Source organism: Lottia gigantea (assembly GCF_000327385.1).
Source record: "Lottia gigantea unplaced genomic scaffold LOTGIsca_48, whole genome shotgun sequence".
NCBI lineage: Eukaryota > Metazoa > Mollusca > Gastropoda > Lottiidae > Lottia > Lottia gigantea.
Window position 1 is genome coordinate 230,898 of NW_008709663.1, and position 22,041 is coordinate 252,938.

Consider the following 22,041-nt stretch of genomic DNA (forward strand, 5'->3'; position numbering starts at 1 on the left):
CTTCATCTTTATCATATAGCATTTATAACAGTTTTTTGTTCTGTGTTATATGCTATGTGTTTCGAGAATTATTTTGAGAATATCTGAAAAGATGTTGAACTGAAAAACATACTCAAATGACATATGTTTACACTCTTAAAAGAGTGTTCAAATATAAAGATTTGGGCATCCTATGTAAACTTGCAGCTATGCAAAAAACTTTATATATGCTTACCAGTATATGGATATCGTTATATCATTATACCTTATTATAATATACTCTTTTTCAAAATAAGATCATAAAAATTACAATCTACCTGTCTACAGATAAACCTATTCAAAACCATTAAAGCGATAATTTTCTACGCCTGACCCACTTTATTACAAACTACACTATCACTATTTAATCCTGATTTTCCTTATATCTTGACCTTTGACACGGCCTATAATGACTAATCAACTTAACAAATCATGTCAATAAATATACCTAATTTAGTTCTTTCATATCACATAGGCTGTGTCAAATGAAATGATTTAAGAGTTTTACATCCTACTTTTCTGCTCAAGATTGGGATTTAATAATGAAGATGAGCATCATCAAAAATGTTATCTTTCTAACACCTTATAGTTTGATATTGAAATTTATGTTCTACTTTTCTTTTTAACATTGGGCCAGTGAAGATGGACACCTCCATACACTGAGCTTATATGGAAATTTTGTCAGAATATTGCTATCAGCTTAGTCTTTTATGATATCAAACTTTCAACTTGTGCCATTTTCCAGGCAGGTCAACACTATCAAGAGGAAACAGAGTTGAAGAAAGTGAGATATCAGCTCTAACTATGAGTTCGACTGATGCATGTAAGAGTTGGTAATCTAAAAGGTTACCAAAATCAAAATATATTGTCCTATTCTGTATGAGGATAAGAGCACCTATCTTTGAATCAGTTTCAACTTGACAATCTTCATAAACCATCTGGCTTACTGTAGATAAAATACCAGTATTGATATTATAGTGATATTTTCTAACTCAATAATATAACAAATTGTGTGGTTTAGTTTTAAATTAAACACTTTATGATGAATATTATAACCATCTGAGTTTGCATAGCTGCACTAATACCAATAAATATATTGGAAATAAGAATTATCACATGATATTAGCATGTCTAGCTCAGACTGACTGTTCTTATTCAATAAAATATATGAAAACTGTGCCATTGTTTACCTAGAATATAAAATTGATTGAGAGAATTGATCCAGATATTATGTATTGTAATCTGTCAACATCTGCTGTTCTCTGACGACTTTTCTTCTACCTACATTCTGACACACTAGCTACAATTGAAAGAGAGATTTTACAAGGATAACAACTTGCAATTCACTTAAGGTGTAGACACCCCGAGAGGTCTTGGTCGGAGATTAGAGTCTTGTCTTAAGTTTGAATGACTGGCACAGGCACACACGGAGACAAAAATCTCCAGTTGGTTGTTTTCCACCAAGAAAGCACCTTCAGGATCCTTTCCATCAAATGGTCCTTAGTTAAACCTTGGTATTGTTTTTTCCCAGACAGCTGGGTTGACATGAATAATGAGGAAAGATGATTATTCAAGTCACAAGAACTTCACACACTTATTGAGATTAGAAACCACTGCCATTATTTGTTTGAAGTTACCAAGCAAATCACGTCATTTAATTTTCAAAACTCTAATCCACTGTGCTTCAGATTCCTTTAAGCTAAAATCCAAATAGTATTATATAAGTTAGTCTTCGATCTGATTAAAAGGAGTACGTATGCACCAGCTTTAAAATAAAATAACAAGAATTGTTAAAAAATCATATCTCTACCTTAGTACACAGAATAAGCTTATTATATTAATTTCTGTACACATTGTAAAATCTTTCCAATAATGTCAATTAGGATCAATCTTTGTTCGATAAATTTTAGAAAATTGTCCGATTTTAACTTTTTTCAAGTGTCATTTAGTTGGTAAAAATAAATTGTAAAATATTTTAACTTTCAGAAACAAATACTTCAAAATACATATGCAAAATAAATCTTCAAACACTGACACTTTAAGATTTATCTATCATAGTGATTATTTTCTAAATATTTGTTACTTTACACTTGTCCATCTCAGCTATATTACTTTTCAGAATTAAAATCCAGGTTTTAGTTCTCCTACAATTCATAAATCAAAGTAATGAAGTCTAAATATCCGTCTGACATACATCCAATTAGTCTTATTTTCTCCAAACTTATAAAACACAACATGCTTTCTAACCAAAACAACTGTATGTATTATGTATGCTAAGACAACACCTGTCACTTCTTGACGTCTGTATTCTACCTATATTTTATAAAATAAGGCAGGAATTTAATATAGTTTGCTTATTCTTTTATCTGTAATCATCCCTCTATCATCATTAAACCAATATGCCTTCTTGCATTGACAAATCTTACTGTTAAAGTATTAACAAATCTTACTGTTAAAGTATTAACAAATCTTACTGTTAAAGTATTAACAAATCTTACTGTTAAAGTATTAACAAATCTTACTGTTAAAGTATTAACAAATCTTACTGCTAAAGTATTAACAAATCTTACTGTTACAGTATTAACAAATCTTACTGTTACAGTATTAACAAATCTTACTGTTACAGTATTAACAAATCTTACTGTTACAGTATTAACAAATCTTACTGTTAAAGTATTAACAAATCTTACTGTTACAGTATTAACAAATCTTACTGTTAAAGTATTAACAAATCTTACTGTTAAAGTATTAAAATGATTTTTTTTTGTAATTTTAAGTTCAATATTTAGACTTATAAAGACAACTATATATCAGCTGTAAGCTCTGTCTCTGACTCTGCACTATAATGATGGCATTATTAACCTTGGGTGTTACAGGCTGTGCACATAAAATATCCCTTGAAAAATTAATATCGAAAAAAAATTGATTTATGTAACCGTTCTGGCAAAATTGAACACTTAACCAGAGCATAAAAATAATTTTACAAAAATAGATATCTACTTCATTTTTAAAATTAGTCTGATTCTTCGTCTCCATAATTGAACAACTGAATCTTGTCAACACCACTTCGACAGATCCACATGGGTTTGATTATTCATTATAGCCATTTGTCCTTTTTCCTGCACAAGATTATCAAAAATAACAAACAAAAAGTTTTTATCAAGTTGGCCTAAACACATCAAAACTGTTTGTCAACTCCTACATACCTTCAGAGGATCCACATAGCAATGAATATTTATCAGGATGTGTATTTTTTCCAAGATAAAGTCATAAAGATAAGGAGGATAAATTTAAGACCTGACAATAGAGAAAAAAATCTGACATAAACCCATCAAAACTATCACTATGCCAATAACAATAACAAACTGGGTTTGTCAACTACAAAATTCTTTTAGAGATTCCACATAGGTATGAATATTCATATTGTAGGCCTAATTGCTTAAGCTTATATTTCATTTATATTGTTTCATTTCTACATATGAAGAAACCACTGGGATTAAAGGTTGAAATTGTGAAACAATGATATTACTAGTAGATCTAAGCCGCCAGCTATTACTGCCACAAGCCACCAGTGTGCTTAACTGTAGCCAGCTGATACAACCCCTCAACCAGTCGAAAATGGTAAGCTGGGTGGCTGATGGGTCTTATCACTAGGGGTAGAAAGTAAAATGGGTGGGGCGAACCACTGCATGCTCTTGCATTTTCTTCAAGAAATGGACATACCGGTAATTTTTCCAATTACATTCTTTCCAAGATCATTTCATAATCATAACAAGACCAATAATAGGGCTTGTAAACTTGTAAATCCTTTTTAAAGTATGAATATTCAGTTTACCACACATTCATTCTCAATATTTTAACATAGCGAATATTTATTTGGTATTTTTGTTACAAGGTAATGACATAAACATAACTAAAAGTCTATAAGCTGATAAAAAAAAAACAGAGAAAGCTGACATAAACCTATCAAATTTGTAATCATTGGAATTACCCCTACAATCCACATAATACAGAATTAAAGACAGCGAATTCAGTAAGACGATAAACACTTCAAAACAATTCTGACTCTTAAAGGGACAAGTTCCCCATTTCAGAGGTTAATTTGGGTCTTGAATAATGTAAATAGTCTTCAGGAGTACTAAAAATGTACACACAAAACCTATAATTCCTTCAAAAATATCTTAAACTGGGAATTTTACTTTACGGTACCCTTTCTGTTTATATGTTTTTTCTATACAATAGATATGGTAGAGTCTAAAGAATTGATGAGTCGTTTTTAACATCCAAACGCAGATAATTCTGGACATATATGGAATTGAAGACTAATATTTCGAAAGTGGGCTGCGAACACAATTATTGATTAGCTTAGCTAAAAAGTTCCAGTTTCTGAGACTTAAGTACAATTGGTCAAAAGAATGGCGAACCAATCCCTTTAAAGCTTAGTCTATGATCAGTCAAGGACAAAAACAACAGTGATTGCAAAAACATGTTCTTGTTTGATAGATAGACATGTTTTTTTAGGATAGTAATTATGCAAATTTCTATGTCATTGTGTACGGATAACAAATACAAAGCTTAAGCTAGTGTGAGAAAAAATACAAATTAATGGTTTTATCTTTCTGAACTTTCTCTCACATTTACAAACCATAATTCAACATTATTCACTATGTTTTGATTCTATGAAGTGATAAACCAAAATACCAAATAAATATTATTCATTATGTGGACTATCTCATATAGACAAACCATAATCAAACCATAACTATGTGGATGAAGTGACGAAACAAAAGTACTAAATAAATTAAGGCAAATAAACATTATTAACTATCTATGTGCACTCTCTGTCAAATTGATAAATCAAATTAGGCCTTCCATATAAACGTTATTAAATAAATCTTATTATAGTCTGAGCAAAATACAATTTTTTTAATATTTCCCATTATTTTTATGAGAATTGGAATAACAGCCTCAAAATAGTACTGTTTTAGAATGTCTTTGTGTTGATAAAAATATAAACATAAGCACACATTATGTCTTAAAAATTTGTTTTTACAGAGGACAATTTTCAGCCAAAATATGTGACGTTTTCGGGTTGAAATTTCTAGGGGAGAAATATGTTTTTTTTCAATGTAAACTTATGTAAAGGGTTATATTTCTTTACGCAAAGACATTCTAAGACGATCAGCTCTATTTTGAGACCGATATTACATTTCTCTTTAAAAATTTCAAAACAATTTAAAAAACGTTTTGATTTGCTCAGACAATAGCCCTTTATGTGGCCACTATGAAAGGAAGATCCAATCGACAATCGATCTCATGTCAAATTTGTTTCTAGTCTAGTAAGCCTAGGCTACCCTAATCTTAATAAATAGGGCCTAACAATAACATAGACTATAATCTTAATAACATGTTACCCGTATTCAATTCTAAGTAATAAAAAAAAAACAGCGATAATCACAAAAAGTAATTCAAAAGATTAGGCCTTCTCAAATTTCACAACATCCTAACTTGGCCTAGATCCATTATTCCTTTAAAAATGTCATTCATTAAGATTCATTCATTATTCCCTTAAATAAAATTAGGCCAAAAAGGTACCTCAAAATCAGTAGTAATCTGGGATTATCCAATTCCAAACACATTAAGTGCTGCATATTATGTCACTTCGTCACTTGAGTCATAGTCAATAGATAACCTACTAGTCTACAGATATAAGCCTAGCCTCTAGATTTCACAATTCTCCTTTTTATTGATTCTTTCAAAACAAACCACTGACGACAGGTAAACTAGGATTAACAAAACACTCCAGCTTATAATCCACTCAAATTTTAATCACAATTTCGTTATCGTTTTGATATCCTCGTCAGATCAGAGAAAGTCAAAAATATTAGGTTACGTACCTGTACTAAATAAAATCCATATTGTCAAGAATAAACACTGTGCAGACGGCAGTCGCCATGTTAGAAATCTCATTCTAACAGGAAATCAACGTAGCCGCTTTGGGAGAAATTAGTTTTTTATTTTCATCCGCTCTGTAAACATTTCTTTAGAAACATCAAAACGTTTCGACATTGCAATTAAACCTTTGGATACTTTTTTTAATATTATCAAAATGGGAAATTTGTACATTTACTCCTAAAATTTTGAAATTATTAGATTAAGCGCCTATACTGACTACAATGACGTCCCCCGCAGGTGTGAGAATACCTGTGAAAAGTCGCGAGTATCCAGCTCATGTCAATGAAACGTCAGTATGCTTTCTGTCTGGTTAATACTGCCTACAGATATACGCAATGATCATATTAGATACAGGTAACAATAGCAATCAAGTCTTTGATGAGCGCCGACGATATACTCATTATAATATCGATAAGGTGACACAAGTGGTCAATAGAAACAACAAGAGGTTGTAACAAATCAGCGAATTATGGATTTTTTTGTACTTTCTTGATTAAACAATTTTTCAAATTCTTTTTTTTTATCCTTTAGTATATTGAGATTAGGGTGGTTTAAAGGTAACAAGTTACTATCCAACAGAAGGCACTGACACAGGGTTAATTATTGAGCAATTTTTTTCTTGTTAAACATTCAATGTGGCCTCACACACAAGTTTTCACAGTTCCAGATTCCAGGAGATCTATAATCACATATAGTTTTTTTTTTTATTAGTTATACCAAGCAGCTATATATTACATTTGGGAAACTTCAAGTACCTGTGATATAATCCAGAATATCCTTGTGTCCATGATATAATATTATGACCCTGCACATCAAACCAGGTATTAAGTAGCATTTGGTGTATGTAGAGCTATTAGTATATATTTGGATTCCTGGCACCATCAGCTACATTTTGATACCAATTCCATCTCAATAGCTTTCTCCGTTCAGAAGATATAATCAATTTAATATCCAGATTTGAGTCCCCTTTAATACTTCACTGTCAGCTTATTACTGGGCAGTGTTACTTAATATCTGATACGATGTGTGGGGTCACAAATTTTGTCAAGTGAGACAAAGGGAATATTATGTGGGGGATTCTTGTTTACCCTCACAAAATAATGCAGGGTGTCATCACAACATAAAACTTCATTCATTTCATTTATCACATATTTACAAAAAGGTGATCATTAGACATGGACTCCTAAGAGATGCTTAACCATGGGCTTAGAGAAGGAAGAGCATGCCCTTTCTCACTTGACCCTGGGGCGATGTTGAACAGTCTCGTGCATCAGAGAAGAAGTGTTATAGGCTACAAGGTACAGTAAGCTGAATAGCCATATTGGTCACAGAAAAGTTTTTGTTCTGCTTTTCTCCATTGAGGTTTTTTTTTAAACATTAAATTCAGGTTAACAAGACAGTCAATTATTGTACTAGTTTTATTATCATTTTATCAGACATGGCTGACAAGTTCGATGTATGACAGCTGTTTGGAGAATACAAAATAGTTGAGACTTGTGTAATAAATATTGATTAACTGTTGGCTCGTAATTTTTACTCCTACTTTTCTACACTTGATTGGGATAATGCAGATAGGCAACACCATGCAGTGTACAAGGAGGGAAATTTTGCCTGGACTGCAGCATTACCATTTACAACTGTTAAAGGAACTGAAACACGCAGTCTTTAGTACATCTGACCCAGCTGAACATTGTGGACGCCCCCACTCAATTTCCTAAAAAAAAATGATTTTATACTAATTAGCTCCAAAATGTGGCAAAACACACAATATCAATTCTAAAAATTTTCTTAAGACAACCCTCCATATGCTTTTGCACTTCCTCGTATTTGCCGAATTTTGAAACTCAACCTTGACAGTTGTCCTCGCATTAAGTAAGTCTGCTCTCCACTCCCAATATGTACCCCCAGTCTCGGGGGGTTGGCACCCCTACTGATACTAAATAAATCAATGCAATGCATCAAATAAAACACAAAACAATTTTTCAATAGTATAATTTTATATATATATATATATTTTATCAACAAAGGATTTCACCTTTTAATCAAAACAAAGATTGTAATTATAATTAATAGTGGAAGAATGGAATTAAAATCTAAATAATGCTGCCAGGCAGATGATGGATCATTTTATTATTTTACTGTCATTCAGAATCAAGATGGTACTTGTGAACCTTCGTGAAATAATTCTAAAATCAGTTCTATTTCTGACTTTTCTTACACAACTCATCATAATCTTAACCAGTGATTTTAACACCAGGTTATAGTATAAAATTCCCCTTCTTTGCAAAACCATCATTCAGAAGACAGATTTCAAAAAGTGATGAAAGCCAAAATTTGTAAAATAATGCTGAAGCTTGTAGTGGATATTTTCATGATCACATGTTGAAAGCCGACAACCAGCAATCACATTGTTATTTATTTAGAAGACAAACTGCCATAAGTGATTAAGAAAGAAAAATGTTAAATAATGCTGAAATCTTATTCTAGAAAATAAGCAAAACCCTCCCATCAAAATCATAATTTAGTGGATACAATCAGGGGATACAATCAGGGGATACAATCAGTGGATACAATCAGTATCATACATATTATGTAAGTGTGAAATGTGATTTTTAACCCCCCAGCTCAAATTGTCTCAGAACCAGCCAATTTACAGAGGAGGGTTAAATTCTCATCTTTAATTCTGATCGGGTGAGATGTCCAGAAGAATAATGTAGTCCTATCAGCATTAGAAATCCATACAATTATTTTACTGATTATATTCTCATTTACATATTCATAATATAAACACTCATGAATATTCAGTAGCTTATTTACATATAAATAAATAAATCAACATATTATATACAAGAATAAAAACAATCCAATAGAAACCATGTAAGAAAGTAATAGAAAGACATCATCTTATGACTATCTCCAGATTTTTTCCAATAATATGTAAATCTGACCCAGATGTCCTAAAGTGAAGTCACATAATGTTAATATTCACTTGAGCTTTCATATCTTGGAGCTCAGGGTGTATGATGTTAATATCCTGAAAATTTCTAGAGGGATAAAAATTTGATACTAAAATTCCAATTTTGAATTCAATGCGTTTATATTAGACATTGTTTGATTGTTGTTTATATAGTAACTAATGACAATCTGTTACAAGGCAGATTTTTCCACAAAATGCTAACATTTTTGATTGCTAAAAAGAGATTCTAAGATCCCAAAATACTGATAAAACCATAGTAAAATATTGTATCTATAAAAACGTGTTAGAATATCACAGATAAGTAGTTTATGTACAATAACTGTATGAGTTGTGTATAAGTCCTAAGGGCAATATGTCCCAAGTACATAGTTTCCAAACCTTGAATTATAACCATATCTTTAGAGAATGACTTATGAACTCCCTGTTATTTCCTAACAAAACTGTAAAATCATTTATTTTCATGGGTGCCATATTTAATGGGTTTGTCCTGATAAGTATATTCAAGGATATCAGGAATTCAGAAAATCCCATTTTTTTAAGAATTTTTTTCAAGGACTTCACATAATCATTTGATTATGTTTTAATTCTTACAGCTTTCTGTTTCTACTGTAAGTGGGATTTATTGTGTTTACTGCCCATTTTTATCGAAACCATTACTTGTTAATACCCTTTGATATCATTTTATACAATTTACAATATTACAGTGCTTTAAATCTTATGGGGACATAAATTCCGAATATTTGAGCCCTCATGAATATCAATGATTTCACAGTAATTGATAGCAAAATAAAGCTGAGATGAACGCAAAGTTTAAAAGAACGCCACTCTTTATTTTCTGACAACTGCATTTCATAGAATTAAATTATTCAAAATATTTGGAATCTCTATGATGCAAAAAGCTCAAACAAACAACATTTTGCCATAAAAAGAAACAATGCGCCTTGAATATCACTCAAAAAATTCCAAATAATTCATGAAATGCTTAAAAATTCCAAATAATTAATGAAATGTTTAAAAATTCCAAATAATTAATGGAATGCTTAAAAGTCCCAAATTTGATTTTAAAATCCCTTTCCTTGAATCTGAAGCGTAGCTGATTGTGCTCGCCGACGTATTGGATGTAACTTCTCAATAACAGGATTACTTAAAGCTTCTTGTATCTTCTGTTGGAACTCTCTTTCAGCCTGCATACCAAGTTTATACTCTATCTCCTCCATTTGACGTTCCTGTATTCGCTGGCGTTCATTATAATCAATCTGGCCTTCCAAGTCATTCTGATATTGAAGATGTTTCTGCCATAATCGTTGTGCTTCTTCGCGATCTAGTTGTTTATTTTTCTCGATCACCTTCATGAGTTCAGCTCGTTCTCTCTGAGCATCAAGTTGATTCTTCTCATTTTCAACCACTATAAATAAAAAAAAAAAAAAAAAAAAGAATGATTATCTTATTGTTATTGGTGAATTAATTTTTGAGCAAATTGACAACTTATTCCAAGATAGGTTGAAAAATGGAGCTCAAAAGATGTAAACATGGTAAATTACCTCACAAAATCAAGAACAAAACATACATTAAAATATTAAACTTACATCTATCTCTGATTTGTTCAGCACGTCCAGCCATCACATCATCTAATAGCCTTTTACGTGCCAGTCTTTCCTGTCTCCATCCTTCCAGTCGTTTCTGCCATGACTTCTCCACTTCCTCGTTACATAGAGCATCTAATTTTCGCTCCTTTCTCTGTTCTTCTTCCATTAATTGTTGTAGATAAGTTCGATAACGTTGATCTTCTAAACGTAGCTCTTTCTACAATAGAAATGAATTGAATGGAGGTTAACATCTTACTTTTCTGCACCTGATTGGGCTAATGAAGATGGGCACCATGCAGTGTTCAATGAGGGACATTTTGCCAGGACAGCAGCATTAGCTTTCTATGTTTTAATTTCAAAATGTCACAGGAGCCTTAACATGCACAGCCTGTAGCACACTAGGACCAGTTTTTTTGCCCCATCCATCGACTTGAAGATTTTTCCATATAAACCTCTCCAACATGCCTCACTGACAGGGGAAAAATTATTTTTACTTATGCCTGGATAAACCCTAAACCTTTAAGTTAGCAAGCAAGCACCATAAATACAAAGATTGTCTAATTACACCAATATGCTTACCTTTCTCTGCATCTGTTCCATGGCCTCGTTTCGAGATTCTTCCAGCAACTCTTCCAACATCTTGAGATCAAACGCCATCTGTTCTTGCTCTTCTTTCGCTTTCTTCTTCATTTTAATCTTCAAGCATTTATCTAACATGTCTCGTGTTTCTCTCTGCCGTCTTAATTTATCTTCAAACGCCCTTCTGTCTTCTAATTTTCTTAACAAGGCTTGTTCTTTCTGAAAATACATAACAAAATCTTTGTTGTTAAATTGTTAGAATGGACAAGCTTAGTCAAGTTTGTCACAATCATTGAAAGAAACATCTTAGGTTCACAAGGATCCTTTCTGCCAGCTGATGCCCAATATTTGCACCCCAAGTTCAAGACAGCAGGTGCCACCACTATTGTGACCATTCACTTACCAAGAGTTGAGCTTCTTCCTCTTTCAATCTCTTAGCCTCATCTTTCTGATATTGTAAGGCAGCCATTTGTTTCTGTAGAATACCAACAACTTCTTGGTTACGAAGATGTTTAGCTTTGGCTTCTTCTTCCTCTTTCTTGGCTTTTTCTAACATGTCTTTCTTCCAGAGCTCAGCATACATAGCATCTTCCTCTCTCTGTGCATCTTCAAGATGATTTTTAATTTGTAGTTGTTCTAATCTCTCTACACAGATCTGATCTTGTGTTCTTTTAGAAACAGTTGATCTTAATTCTTCACACTGCTCTCTGGAATTATCATTAATAATATTTTTATTAAAGTTATATGTCCTACTGTTCTATATTCCTTGCCAAATATGTGAAAATGAACTACTTTTGTACTATGCAATGAACAAAAATTTGCTTGGAAAAGGAGTTTTAACCTTCTACAGGGCTCTATTCTTCAAAAATTTTAATCAAAATATTTGTCTGTCTTCTAATAATACGGTATTTGATAAAAAAGGTTTGGGGGTAAAAAATTCTTCATATGTCACACTGACCTCCAATATAGCCAAAAATATACATACTACTGAATAAACCAGAAATAAAAAAATTGTAAAGATATTGTGAACTCCTCTCACCTAAATTGTTGATCATATTTATTTTGTACCAACTTCAACCTTTCAGATTCTCTCTGTTCTTTCAAGAATTTAGCTCGGGACCTCATCTTAGCTTGACGTTCTATCGTTGTTTCCTGTTTGTCCTCCATTTCTTGTAGATATTCCTTCTCTTCACTTTCTAACATATCTCTTAATCTATAGTTCATTTCAAATAAAAATCATTAATTATAACTATCTTGCTAGGAAACATTAGCTCATAGCTTTCCTGTCTTGTGTTCGTAGAAGACTTCATATTGAATCTTTGTAAAGCCAGTAGCGGTAATAACCAATATCATTCAATTGGTCAGGAAACGATTTTTGTTAGATCATCAGACGCCAATGATTAAAAGTAATAACGGTATAAAGACTAAAATCAAGCTTTATGCCAGTCAAGTTTCCCTTAAAAATCAATTTCATAATTCAAGGCCAAAAATAATCCTACAAAACCTACCCTGATTTATCAAATGAACTATTCTTAACAATGTATCAAGATAGGCAAAGCAGGTGTTGGAGAGTCCATTAAATAATTAAAGGGTAACTGATGTGTTTCATATAGATAACTTGTAAACTATTAACAGTCTTGTATTCAAAAGAATATAAAAATGATCACCTTTCTCTCCTCTCTTCAATAGTAAATTCATTGGCTTGAATCATGGAGTTTAACCTCCTTTTTACTGTGTTTAACTGAATCTTTTTATCAGTAAATCTTTCCCATTCATTTTTTAAATCACATAACTCCATATAGTTAGTCATTTTCTGATTTTCTTCTAACTTTTCTTCTTGTTTTCGTCTTTCTAATATCAAGTACTCTGGAGGTCGACTATTTGTAGGTCTGGCCAACTGAAATTTAAATAAACAGATTTAGTAGGCCTGCAAGTTAAATATCATGTCTTTATCTTTTAAAATTAAGAAACAGTTTTTTTGATCTGACTGATATTTAACATAATAATTGCTATTTGCTATAATACATTCTCAGATGTCAACTCACATAATGAAATTTATAATTGAAAGATAGAGAATGCAACCCTGCAGGCAAAAAATCAAATGCAAGTTCAACACTGATACATTTCTTTTTACCCCAATAATTGCAAAAGGGCTTTTCATCACCAATAAAGTACTGCTGGGTAATGGAGTCAGGGCTAGAAATTTCAAAACTACTTCTCCCATTCATGCCAAGGGCAGAATATAAATCATAATGTAAAAGGCTAGTACCGGTACCGGTAGTTACTTAGATCTATCAAAATACACTTACAATAGCAACAGAATGAGGATTTGGCCCAGTGACCTCTCTGGTCCTTCTTATTCTCTGTGATACCATCATCTTGACAAGTCTTTGTTGATTTTCCTCACTTTTTAAAAAAACTTCACTAAAATCTTGAATCTTGTGCAGCAACAGGAATTAAGAAACGCCAATTTTTTTAATATTTTTTTCCTAACACACTATCAAGAGTCAAAAAGGATTCATATAAGTCTAAAATAGATGTTCTACACCTCAAACCAACCCATAATTGGTGAAGAAATTGGAAAATCTGGTTGTTAATCCGATTTCCTTCGATCACCAATTTGTTTACTTTGATAATGGCGTCATGTATCTAAGGAAGTAGTGTAAGAGGCACGCACTAGCGAATCTAATCTTTAGAGTTATTCCCCTTAGACCACAAATCCAGCGCCAAATACGGTTTGTTATTTCTAGTGTTTTTGACTTATTTTGTATTTTCATAGTCAATACAAATGTTTACAGATGATTTTTTAAAGCCAGATCGTGAAAGAAAGTTATTGAAATACTTTTTATCACTGGAAAAGAGGCCATTAATTTCGAATATCCAAAATGATTAAATTTGAAGTTGGACCAAATCGGACATGAACTGATTTGGCCACGTCAATTCGTAACAAAAATAAGATTTAGATATCATGTTATATATTGATTATACACATTTATATGATTTTGGAGACAATGTTATTGTATGTCAACAGGGTCACTTCAAACTTATTCCCTTGTCTTGTACAAAGGGAAACTTCCATCTACGTCAGTATTTGATCTACACACTTCGTTAAAACAGTGACAGATTAAAATTAACTCAAAAAAATTCCTGAGACTTTTCTATGATGTATTTTAGATGGAGAGCACAAGTTTGTTAGAATTAGCAGGACATTTCAACGACAAATTATCAACTTTAAAAACAGTTTGTGAACTGCGTAAATCTGGCCAGGATGGGGAGTGTAATCAACATCTAGTTACTATAGCAACAGAATTAGAGAGTCTGGAGTTAACAATGTCCATGTTAAAACAGGAAGTGAAGAAACAGAAACAAGAATTAAAGTCTGTACAGGTGACAAAATATTGATTTTTAATTTGTTTTCTTACGAAAACAATAGAGGTATACATGCTAGAAAGAGTTTAGGTTGGCTTATAACTCTCTGATTTATTTTGTACACCATGGGATTTATGAAATGAGAGAAAAAATGCAATTCAAAGCTCAATGTAGTCAGAGAGTAGGTGGGCCCTATAAGAGCTAGAAATGTTTTTGTTAGGTTATATCATTTGTTTGATCTTTGAAGAGTTTTCACAGTTTACCCTTGGTATGAATTGATATTAATTTGCCTAATTTCATATAATGTATTGTAATGAGGCAGTCGGCTATTTTGATATTGGGTCAGATATTTACAAGACATTTTTTTCAAACAGGCATGTCTGCCTCAAGATTAATATTGTTGTGTAAACTTTACATCATGTTCACATTTTGACTGAAATTTGATCTTATGATTTAATATATACATACACAATATTAGCAATAACATACACTTTATCACATACTTTTAAAACTTACCTAATTGCTCATTGCATGGCTTTGGTCTTCATTAACCCAATCAGATGCAGAAAACTAGGATGTAAAACTTCATTTCATTTTAATCTCAAATGATTTGAAAGATCAGATTATTTTCAGGATATGAGAGGTAATTTTGAGAAGTTGATAAAAGACTTAATTTATACTAGTAATAATATTCCAGCTAGATTACCTGGTACCAATAGATCTACTAAAAACACTGTTAGGTATTGTTATACTAATTTTTAAGGAAATATAGCGTTTTATATGTCATGCCCTAATTTTGTGAAAAGATTTCTGTAATGAATTCCAATATTACAGCAAAATCATTTTTTGATGAGCTTTGAGGATCACATGACTGTGTTTTAATTTGGTGAATGATATCAATGAAACTGAGCAAGTGTTAACTTATTTAACTCATTTTTATTTCTGAATTTTAGTGAGAAATCTTCAGGTATTAAAAACAGTAATAATAATGAAGTTACTATAAAAGATGAAGTTGTTAAAAAACCTGCCAGTAAAAAACAACATTGTCCTCTTATAGAGTATCTCACTGTAGAGGAATTTGAAGATGTTCCGAAGTAAGTCATTAGGCCTTCTGTCAACAAATTGAATTCATTATTTCTCTTAGCAATTTCAGCTTGCAAATTTAAAAATACATTTGCACATCCTAGACAGTGTTGTCATTTATTTAGACTGATTCATTTTTTTGGCAGACTGGTAACTGATCAGTGTCAGGAAAAAATTCTGGACATGTCTAGCTAAAATACTTTCACTTAAGAAAAATTCATGAAATCTCTGCTATGTATTGGGACATTCAAGAATTCAATTAGAACTGCCTATTATTTTTTTCGAGAAGAGTAGGACTTTCATAATTTCAATAAGGTACAGAATTGGGTGTAAAGCCACGAATAGACCAGGTACAGTGTCCGGTGGGGAATAATCAATACAGTAGAAAATAAAAGAAGAGAACACACGAGGTATAGGTCTGGACACAGTGCAGACATGATTCGCTTTTTCTACTTTCTACTGTATCTATAATCCAGCACCGGACACCGTACATCGTCTATTCATGGCTGAACACTCTTATTTTACATCATTTCCCAAACGTTTACCAATGTTTTGTCGATATCTTTTAGATTTTGGGTTTCGGTTTGCAGATTGTTAGTACTAACTTTACTTCTATTACAATCTTATATGATTTTAATAATATTTATATATTACAGATATATGAAAGGTCGGGTGATGTATAATCAAGTTAACACATTACTAGATGAACTAAATAAAACATTTACAGCTAAATATAAAATAGTTCATCAGAAACGATCTACTATGAATGATTTAGCCAGAAAGAGAAACGAGAATTATAAATCTCAACAGACTAAAGATACTGAAGGTAAAATTTCTTCATTCTCTTATTCAGTGACTTCCCTTTCTTTGCTTCGAGATAATACCGTCTGAATTTTCAACCCTCTTTCCCCCTGTCAGTGATGCAGGTACGAGGGGCTGACATGGAAAAAGCATCAAGTCGGTCAGATGGGACAAAAAACCTAGGCCCCGTGTGCTACAGGCTGTGCACATTAAAGATCCCTTGACAGTTGAGAATTTATAAAGAGCAGGCTAATGCCGCTATCCTGGCAAAATTTCCTTCCTTGCACCCTGCATGGCATTGCCCGTCTTTATTAGCCCACATGGTGCAGTAGGACATATAACTCCATTCATTTCATTTCCTTTCTTTGGTCAAGTGTCTATTTTCATCAAATTGATTAAGATGCAGAACTTGCTGTTTATTTTCATGGATTTTCGACAATTTTATATGATGCAAAAACATTGGTAGCCAATCAAATCAATAGATTGCCACCAAAATATCACAAAGTGTACTTTCTAAATAATGTAATTAATTCAACATCTGATCCAGATCCTACTATGAAAAGTCAGAAACTGCCAAAGTGAACAGACTTGGAATTTTTCTGGGTTATGAAAGCAAGCAAATCTTCCTAAAGTATAAGAACTAAATTATTTGATCTCACTGGTATATTTCAGGTGTATATTTTGTGGTAGAAGCTGATATAAAAGATTTCTCGACTATAAAACTAGATGCTGTAACGAGAGCTATTTTAACAATTTTACGACATTGTGGTCGAATACGAGAAATACGAGGTGGAAAATTAACCAGATACGCCATTATAGAATCTTATTAAATAAAATATTTATTGTACATTGGATTTGAGAGCTTATTTTGGAAACCCCTGGTAGTGGTGTCACAAAGGGATTTATATATACTGCTCCTAAAATAAGGGCGCTGTTTGTTGACCTTATGGTCCAGGGTTTAATCCTGTCATAGGTTCAGAGATACCTTTATCAAATTGATGTCCTCCTGTCAGTGATGCAGATTGTAACGACTGACATAGAGGAAACAAAGTATGTCTATTCTGTAAACAGAGGACATGCTAGATCATTATAACTCGACAGTTACAAATCAAAAAGATGCATGGTTTGACAATATTCATTAGTCTAATCATGTACAGAAAACTAAGACGCTACACTTCTTGTCCCTTTTATTTCCCAATTCACAATAATTTAACAAGGTTTCAAGCATTGGACCTCTTCAAAAATGATCCACTAAGAAGCTGAACTCCATTACAAGAGCAGGGATTTTCACTTTCCTTCAGTTATTTGTTCATAGAACATGGAAGTCAAGAGGAATTGAACTGTATGCAATGACAAGTAAAAATAACAGGATTAAATATTAACCTGCATGATGTAGTCTTTGATATGGTTTCTGTAACTTTGTACTAGTAAATTTCTTTTCATGCCCAGTGAGCACCCCCAAAATGTAAAGCAACATTGCACTTTGTTTCAGACAAGACTGCCAGGACAATACATACTTCACTCTCAAATATTCAGTCATTAAAAACAGTTTCTTAAATCTGATTGGGCCAATAATGACAGTTGTGCAGCAATGCAAGAAACATAAAATATACTGATGGTTATCATGTAATCATAAATATTCAGGCCACATATTCTCGAAACAATCTCAGAGCTAGGATGTCCTAGAATCAATGTTAGAAGATAAGAACCTAGGACATCCTAGCGCTAAGATAGTTTCAAGAATACGCTGCCCGATCCATGTTGATCAGATGAACTAGTTCATGAACTGATTGAAGTAGGTCAAATCGGGAGAGAATTTCAGAATGCAATAATTTTTACTGAACTTTATTCGAAAAACACGAAATTACAAAATGGAAGATGGATTATGCGTGGCTTTAAATGACAAAAATATACGATATTAATAACTTAACAGTTTATTCGATGATATATTTACAGATGTACAATGATAATAAAAAATCGTTCATTCGCTCTAATTCATAAAAACATGACATGATTTCTAAATCATACTCCAATCAGCATCGAAATACAAGTCATAATTTGGCGATTCGTCCAAAACCAAAAACTACTAGAGACATGTCATGTCTATGCCAAATCAAAATTGTGCGACTAAGTATTTCTATGCATGAAAGCAGTCTTAAAAACATGATTACACTGTCAAGTTCAAAGCCATTTTTCTTTGGCTTTTAAAACATGCACTTCTGCAAAAAAAATAACGTACCCTTAGGCAATTAAAAACATACTGAAACTAAAATCACATTCACACTAGAAGTTTAAAACATACGTATAAAATAGTCAGAGATATGAAAGACAATGAGTTCCTGAATTTACGAAGATAGAATGAAGTCGATCACATTTATAACCCAAACCACAAATACACAATTTCAGTCTAACAATGTCTAGGTTTAGACTAAGCTAGCTCACTAAGATGCTAGATCTGTAATTACACTAGATTTTAATTCAGGAATAGTACTAATTTTCATAAATTTGGAACTCAAATATTTGGTACGAACAGCCTGAAAGAAAAATAAAATATTTAGAAATATACAAAGGCAAAACTAAAGATTGAAAAGAGTAAAATGTAGCCCATTTTTGCAGACGAGCTAATTATATTGAAATATTAAATGCAGTCCAACTCATCAACATAGTTTCAGACCACTTGCTTATTTCCCCTCCCATTTTAAAAAGGCAATTCAAGCCATACGTAAATATGAAAAGGGATAATCGGCATTCCACTGAATAACACTGGATCATGCATTGATCATCTGACCTATTCATTTTGTATTCATTGACTGAAGCAAGATCAACCAGTCAAAAAAGAAACTTACTGTTAATTTACTGGATTCAGCTTTAACAACTAACTGAGATAATTTTTGAAGTAGTGGGGTTAATTCTTTTTCTGTGTAAGCACTGTAGTGAGCTAGGGTATCACACTAAAATAAAAAAACATTACAAAATAAACAAAAAGGTGTTACAAACTAACTGAACATATTAGGTTTTAGTTAACACTACAATCAGTAAGCCTATAGAGAGGACCTCAGGAGCAAAATCAGTATAGATGTAAGGAGTCACAAGATATTATGAAAACACATGCAGCCATTGAACCACAAGTGCCACCTTGTCAGAACTGGCAAAACGAAACAAATCCTTCACGGCAGTATAAAAAGATGATTATATCAATTCTCACTAGAGTTTACTATTTAACAGAAGATAAGATACATACCCAAGATGAGCTATCTAAAACTTTCATTGAAAGACATAATGCAGCCGCTGCTATTTGAGACGGGTTATAATGCACCATGTCATATTCTACTATGGTTAATTCCATGAGATATTTGGCGAGTGTGTGCTTGGTTGCGTCGACCTGCAAAGGAAATCGATCAAAATTGAATATAAGATTCAAAATCCAAGGTAGATAAGGCATTGTTTGAAGCATTCTCATTTCGTTGTCCTGTTTCATTAAATGGCGTTTTGTTTGGCCTTTCATAAACAGACAAAATATTTGCGAAATATTTTGCTTATTGACCACACGGCCATGAAATGATATATACTGCAGGTCAAAACTTCATGCAACGCCAAAGTTTAAAACTGCAAGGCTAAGAAATTTGTACAACATTGGACCATTTTTGAATTATCATATAATAAAAACTTACTTGTCCTGCTTTGGAATTCCTCCGTAAGAAATGTAAACACAAGGGTTTTCCAAAACTAAAGTTCAAGGTTTTTAAAATTAATTGTTCCATTGTCCTAATATCAGCTTTAGTATAAGCATTGTCAGTAATATACACAAAATCAGCAACTTCGGGGGCGTACATCTCTTCATATTTAGACGCTAATAACATTGAGGTAACACCAACTAACTGTAGTTTATTCCTAGAGATTGGATGAACCTGTAACAAAAATATTACAAGTTGAATCAGATTTAAATTTCAACTTACTATAAAAATTTGAGTTTTAATTTGATAAATAAAAAAAAAAATTGAAATAGGCCAATACATTACACTGTAAGTTCTGCATGAGCACTTGTGATAAAAAGCTATAGGGAATACACTGAGCTGACAACATACCTGTAGAAATCTGTCTATAATAGAGACAGTGAGGTAGAGCGTTTCCTGTAGAAGATGGAATCTATGGTGAACCTGACATAACCAATCTATTAATATAGACCTCATTTTACCAGTCACTTCCTGTCCCTCTAGATAGTTACAACGTACACTGAAATCTACCTGTAATACACCAGAAACGTTCAGTTAGTTTTCTATTAAAATAAATTCACAGGATGTATGTTTAAGTGATATAAGCTCTTATTACACTGATGGATCAATAACAATATTGTAAAGGCCAATCAAGATTTAATGAAAAGTTGCTCTGAAAAATTCCTTTAGCAGATATACCCCATTTCCAAAGTCCTTTATATTAAATCCAATTCTAATGAAATGGGAGTTTTAGAAATGTATGGACTTTTATGTTCTAATTTTTCTGCACCATGTGAAATGTAGTTTTAGTCCTATGTAATGAATTCAAGCTGTCAAACTAAATTTCAGAGCTGTTTAATTCTCAGCTTTTTAAGTTCTATTTTATGAAATCTACCGTTTTCACTCGAGATTGCATGCCAAGATTCCATTAAATGTTTTACAAAGTTATAGGGCAGATTCTATATTTACCTCTAATTTTCTCATGTATTGATAGATGTCGTTAACGTAATCACTGACTAATTGAGGGTTATCTTTATCATTGGCGTCAATGTCCTCCACTGGACACATGGCTTTAGAGAAAGCTTCTGGTTTGTCTTCACTGATGTCCATAGGATCAACAGTCACTATTGGTTCTGTTGGCATCTTTAAAGATGGTATTAATTCCACAACAACTGGCTCCTTATCCTACAATAAGCAAATTGAAAACCTGGATAAAAATTACATCTAATCCAAACTAGAGTTTCTATAATCGATTCTAGAAATCAAAGTATCGAAGAAATCTTATTGTTTTAATCCTTCAGATATAAATTGTGCTCTTATCAAAACTCATATGCATTAATTCAAATATGATCGTGACCTACATTTCTACACAGTAAATTTCTCTAAAGAGTTTACAAGCAGCAGCACTGAGGAATCAGATTAAAGTTTGTTGACACAGCTTCTGAATTTCACAGCTGAATTAAATTGCTTATTGGAGAATACATTACCTGGATAGTTTCCAATTCTTGCTCTTTCTTGACAAATTTAGACTTCTGTAAAATTTCCTTTTTGATGATACCAGATTTCTTCGTAGGGTCAATCGTCATATTGGACACTTTGTTGCCGATATCTCCCAGAGCAGCACGGTTCGTTCTGGTTGGAAATCCTTTCGTGGACATTGTATCTTTTTTAACATTAATATTTTGGCTAGCAATGTTTGCCTGAAAAAAAAACTTTCAGTTCTAATGACAATTGGCAAGGAAAAACCAGTTCTCAAACTAAGCTCAGAACAATGAACATTTGTGGTTATATTTTTAAAGGTAGGAAAGCTCAGAATCCGAACTATACAACTCACAAGTAATTTGGTGATGTCCATTTTAATGGTTGAAAATAAATAACTGTCCTATTCTGGTATGTGAATGAAATATCTAAATCCAGCCATGGAGTATAATCCTAAACACTGGTAAATACACCCACTATG

At 32.4% G+C, this 22,041-nt stretch overlaps 4 protein-coding genes across 4 annotated transcripts; 1 reads left to right on the forward strand and 3 right to left on the reverse strand.

Moving 5' to 3' along the window:
• Positions 1 to 2,390: 2,390 nt before the first annotated feature.
• LOTGIDRAFT_124936 (hypothetical protein) lies at positions 2,391 to 2,804 on the reverse strand (the record flags this gene model as incomplete). The annotated part of the gene is made up of 1 exon (XM_009061396.1): positions 2,391 to 2,804. A coding segment is annotated over one exon (414 nt), but the record flags the coding sequence as incomplete, so codon positions are not given.
• A 5,177-nt stretch (positions 2,805 to 7,981) lies between these two features.
• Positions 7,982 to 13,738, reverse strand: LOTGIDRAFT_204314 (hypothetical protein). The gene is made up of 8 exons (XM_009061397.1): positions 13,425 to 13,738; positions 12,783 to 13,012; positions 12,155 to 12,328; positions 11,519 to 11,822; positions 11,116 to 11,334; positions 10,537 to 10,753; positions 8,093 to 10,355; positions 7,982 to 8,071 (listed from the first exon to the last, which is right to left on the reverse strand). Exons 1-7 carry the CDS (start codon positions 13,491 to 13,493, stop codon positions 10,012 to 10,014), a joined length of 1,557 nt encoding a protein of 518 aa, XP_009059645.1. The 5' UTR covers positions 13,494 to 13,738; the 3' UTR covers positions 7,982 to 8,071; positions 8,093 to 10,011.
• A 551-nt stretch (positions 13,739 to 14,289) lies between these two features.
• On the forward strand, positions 14,290 to 17,198 carry LOTGIDRAFT_124768 (hypothetical protein; the record flags this gene model as incomplete). Its single annotated transcript, XM_009061398.1, has 5 exons — positions 14,290 to 14,502; positions 15,118 to 15,224; positions 15,465 to 15,578; positions 16,224 to 16,393; positions 17,041 to 17,198. 5 exons carry the CDS (start codon positions 14,290 to 14,292, stop codon positions 17,196 to 17,198), a joined length of 762 nt encoding a protein of 253 aa, XP_009059646.1.
• A 1,611-nt stretch (positions 17,199 to 18,809) lies between these two features.
• LOTGIDRAFT_164886 (hypothetical protein) lies at positions 18,810 to 21,739 on the reverse strand (the record flags this gene model as incomplete). Its single annotated transcript, XM_009061399.1, has 7 exons — positions 18,810 to 18,902; positions 19,215 to 19,319; positions 19,610 to 19,750; positions 20,040 to 20,276; positions 20,454 to 20,612; positions 21,051 to 21,266; positions 21,569 to 21,739. 7 exons carry the CDS (start codon positions 21,737 to 21,739, stop codon positions 18,810 to 18,812), a joined length of 1,122 nt encoding a protein of 373 aa, XP_009059647.1.
• Positions 21,740 to 22,041: the final 302 nt, after the last annotated feature.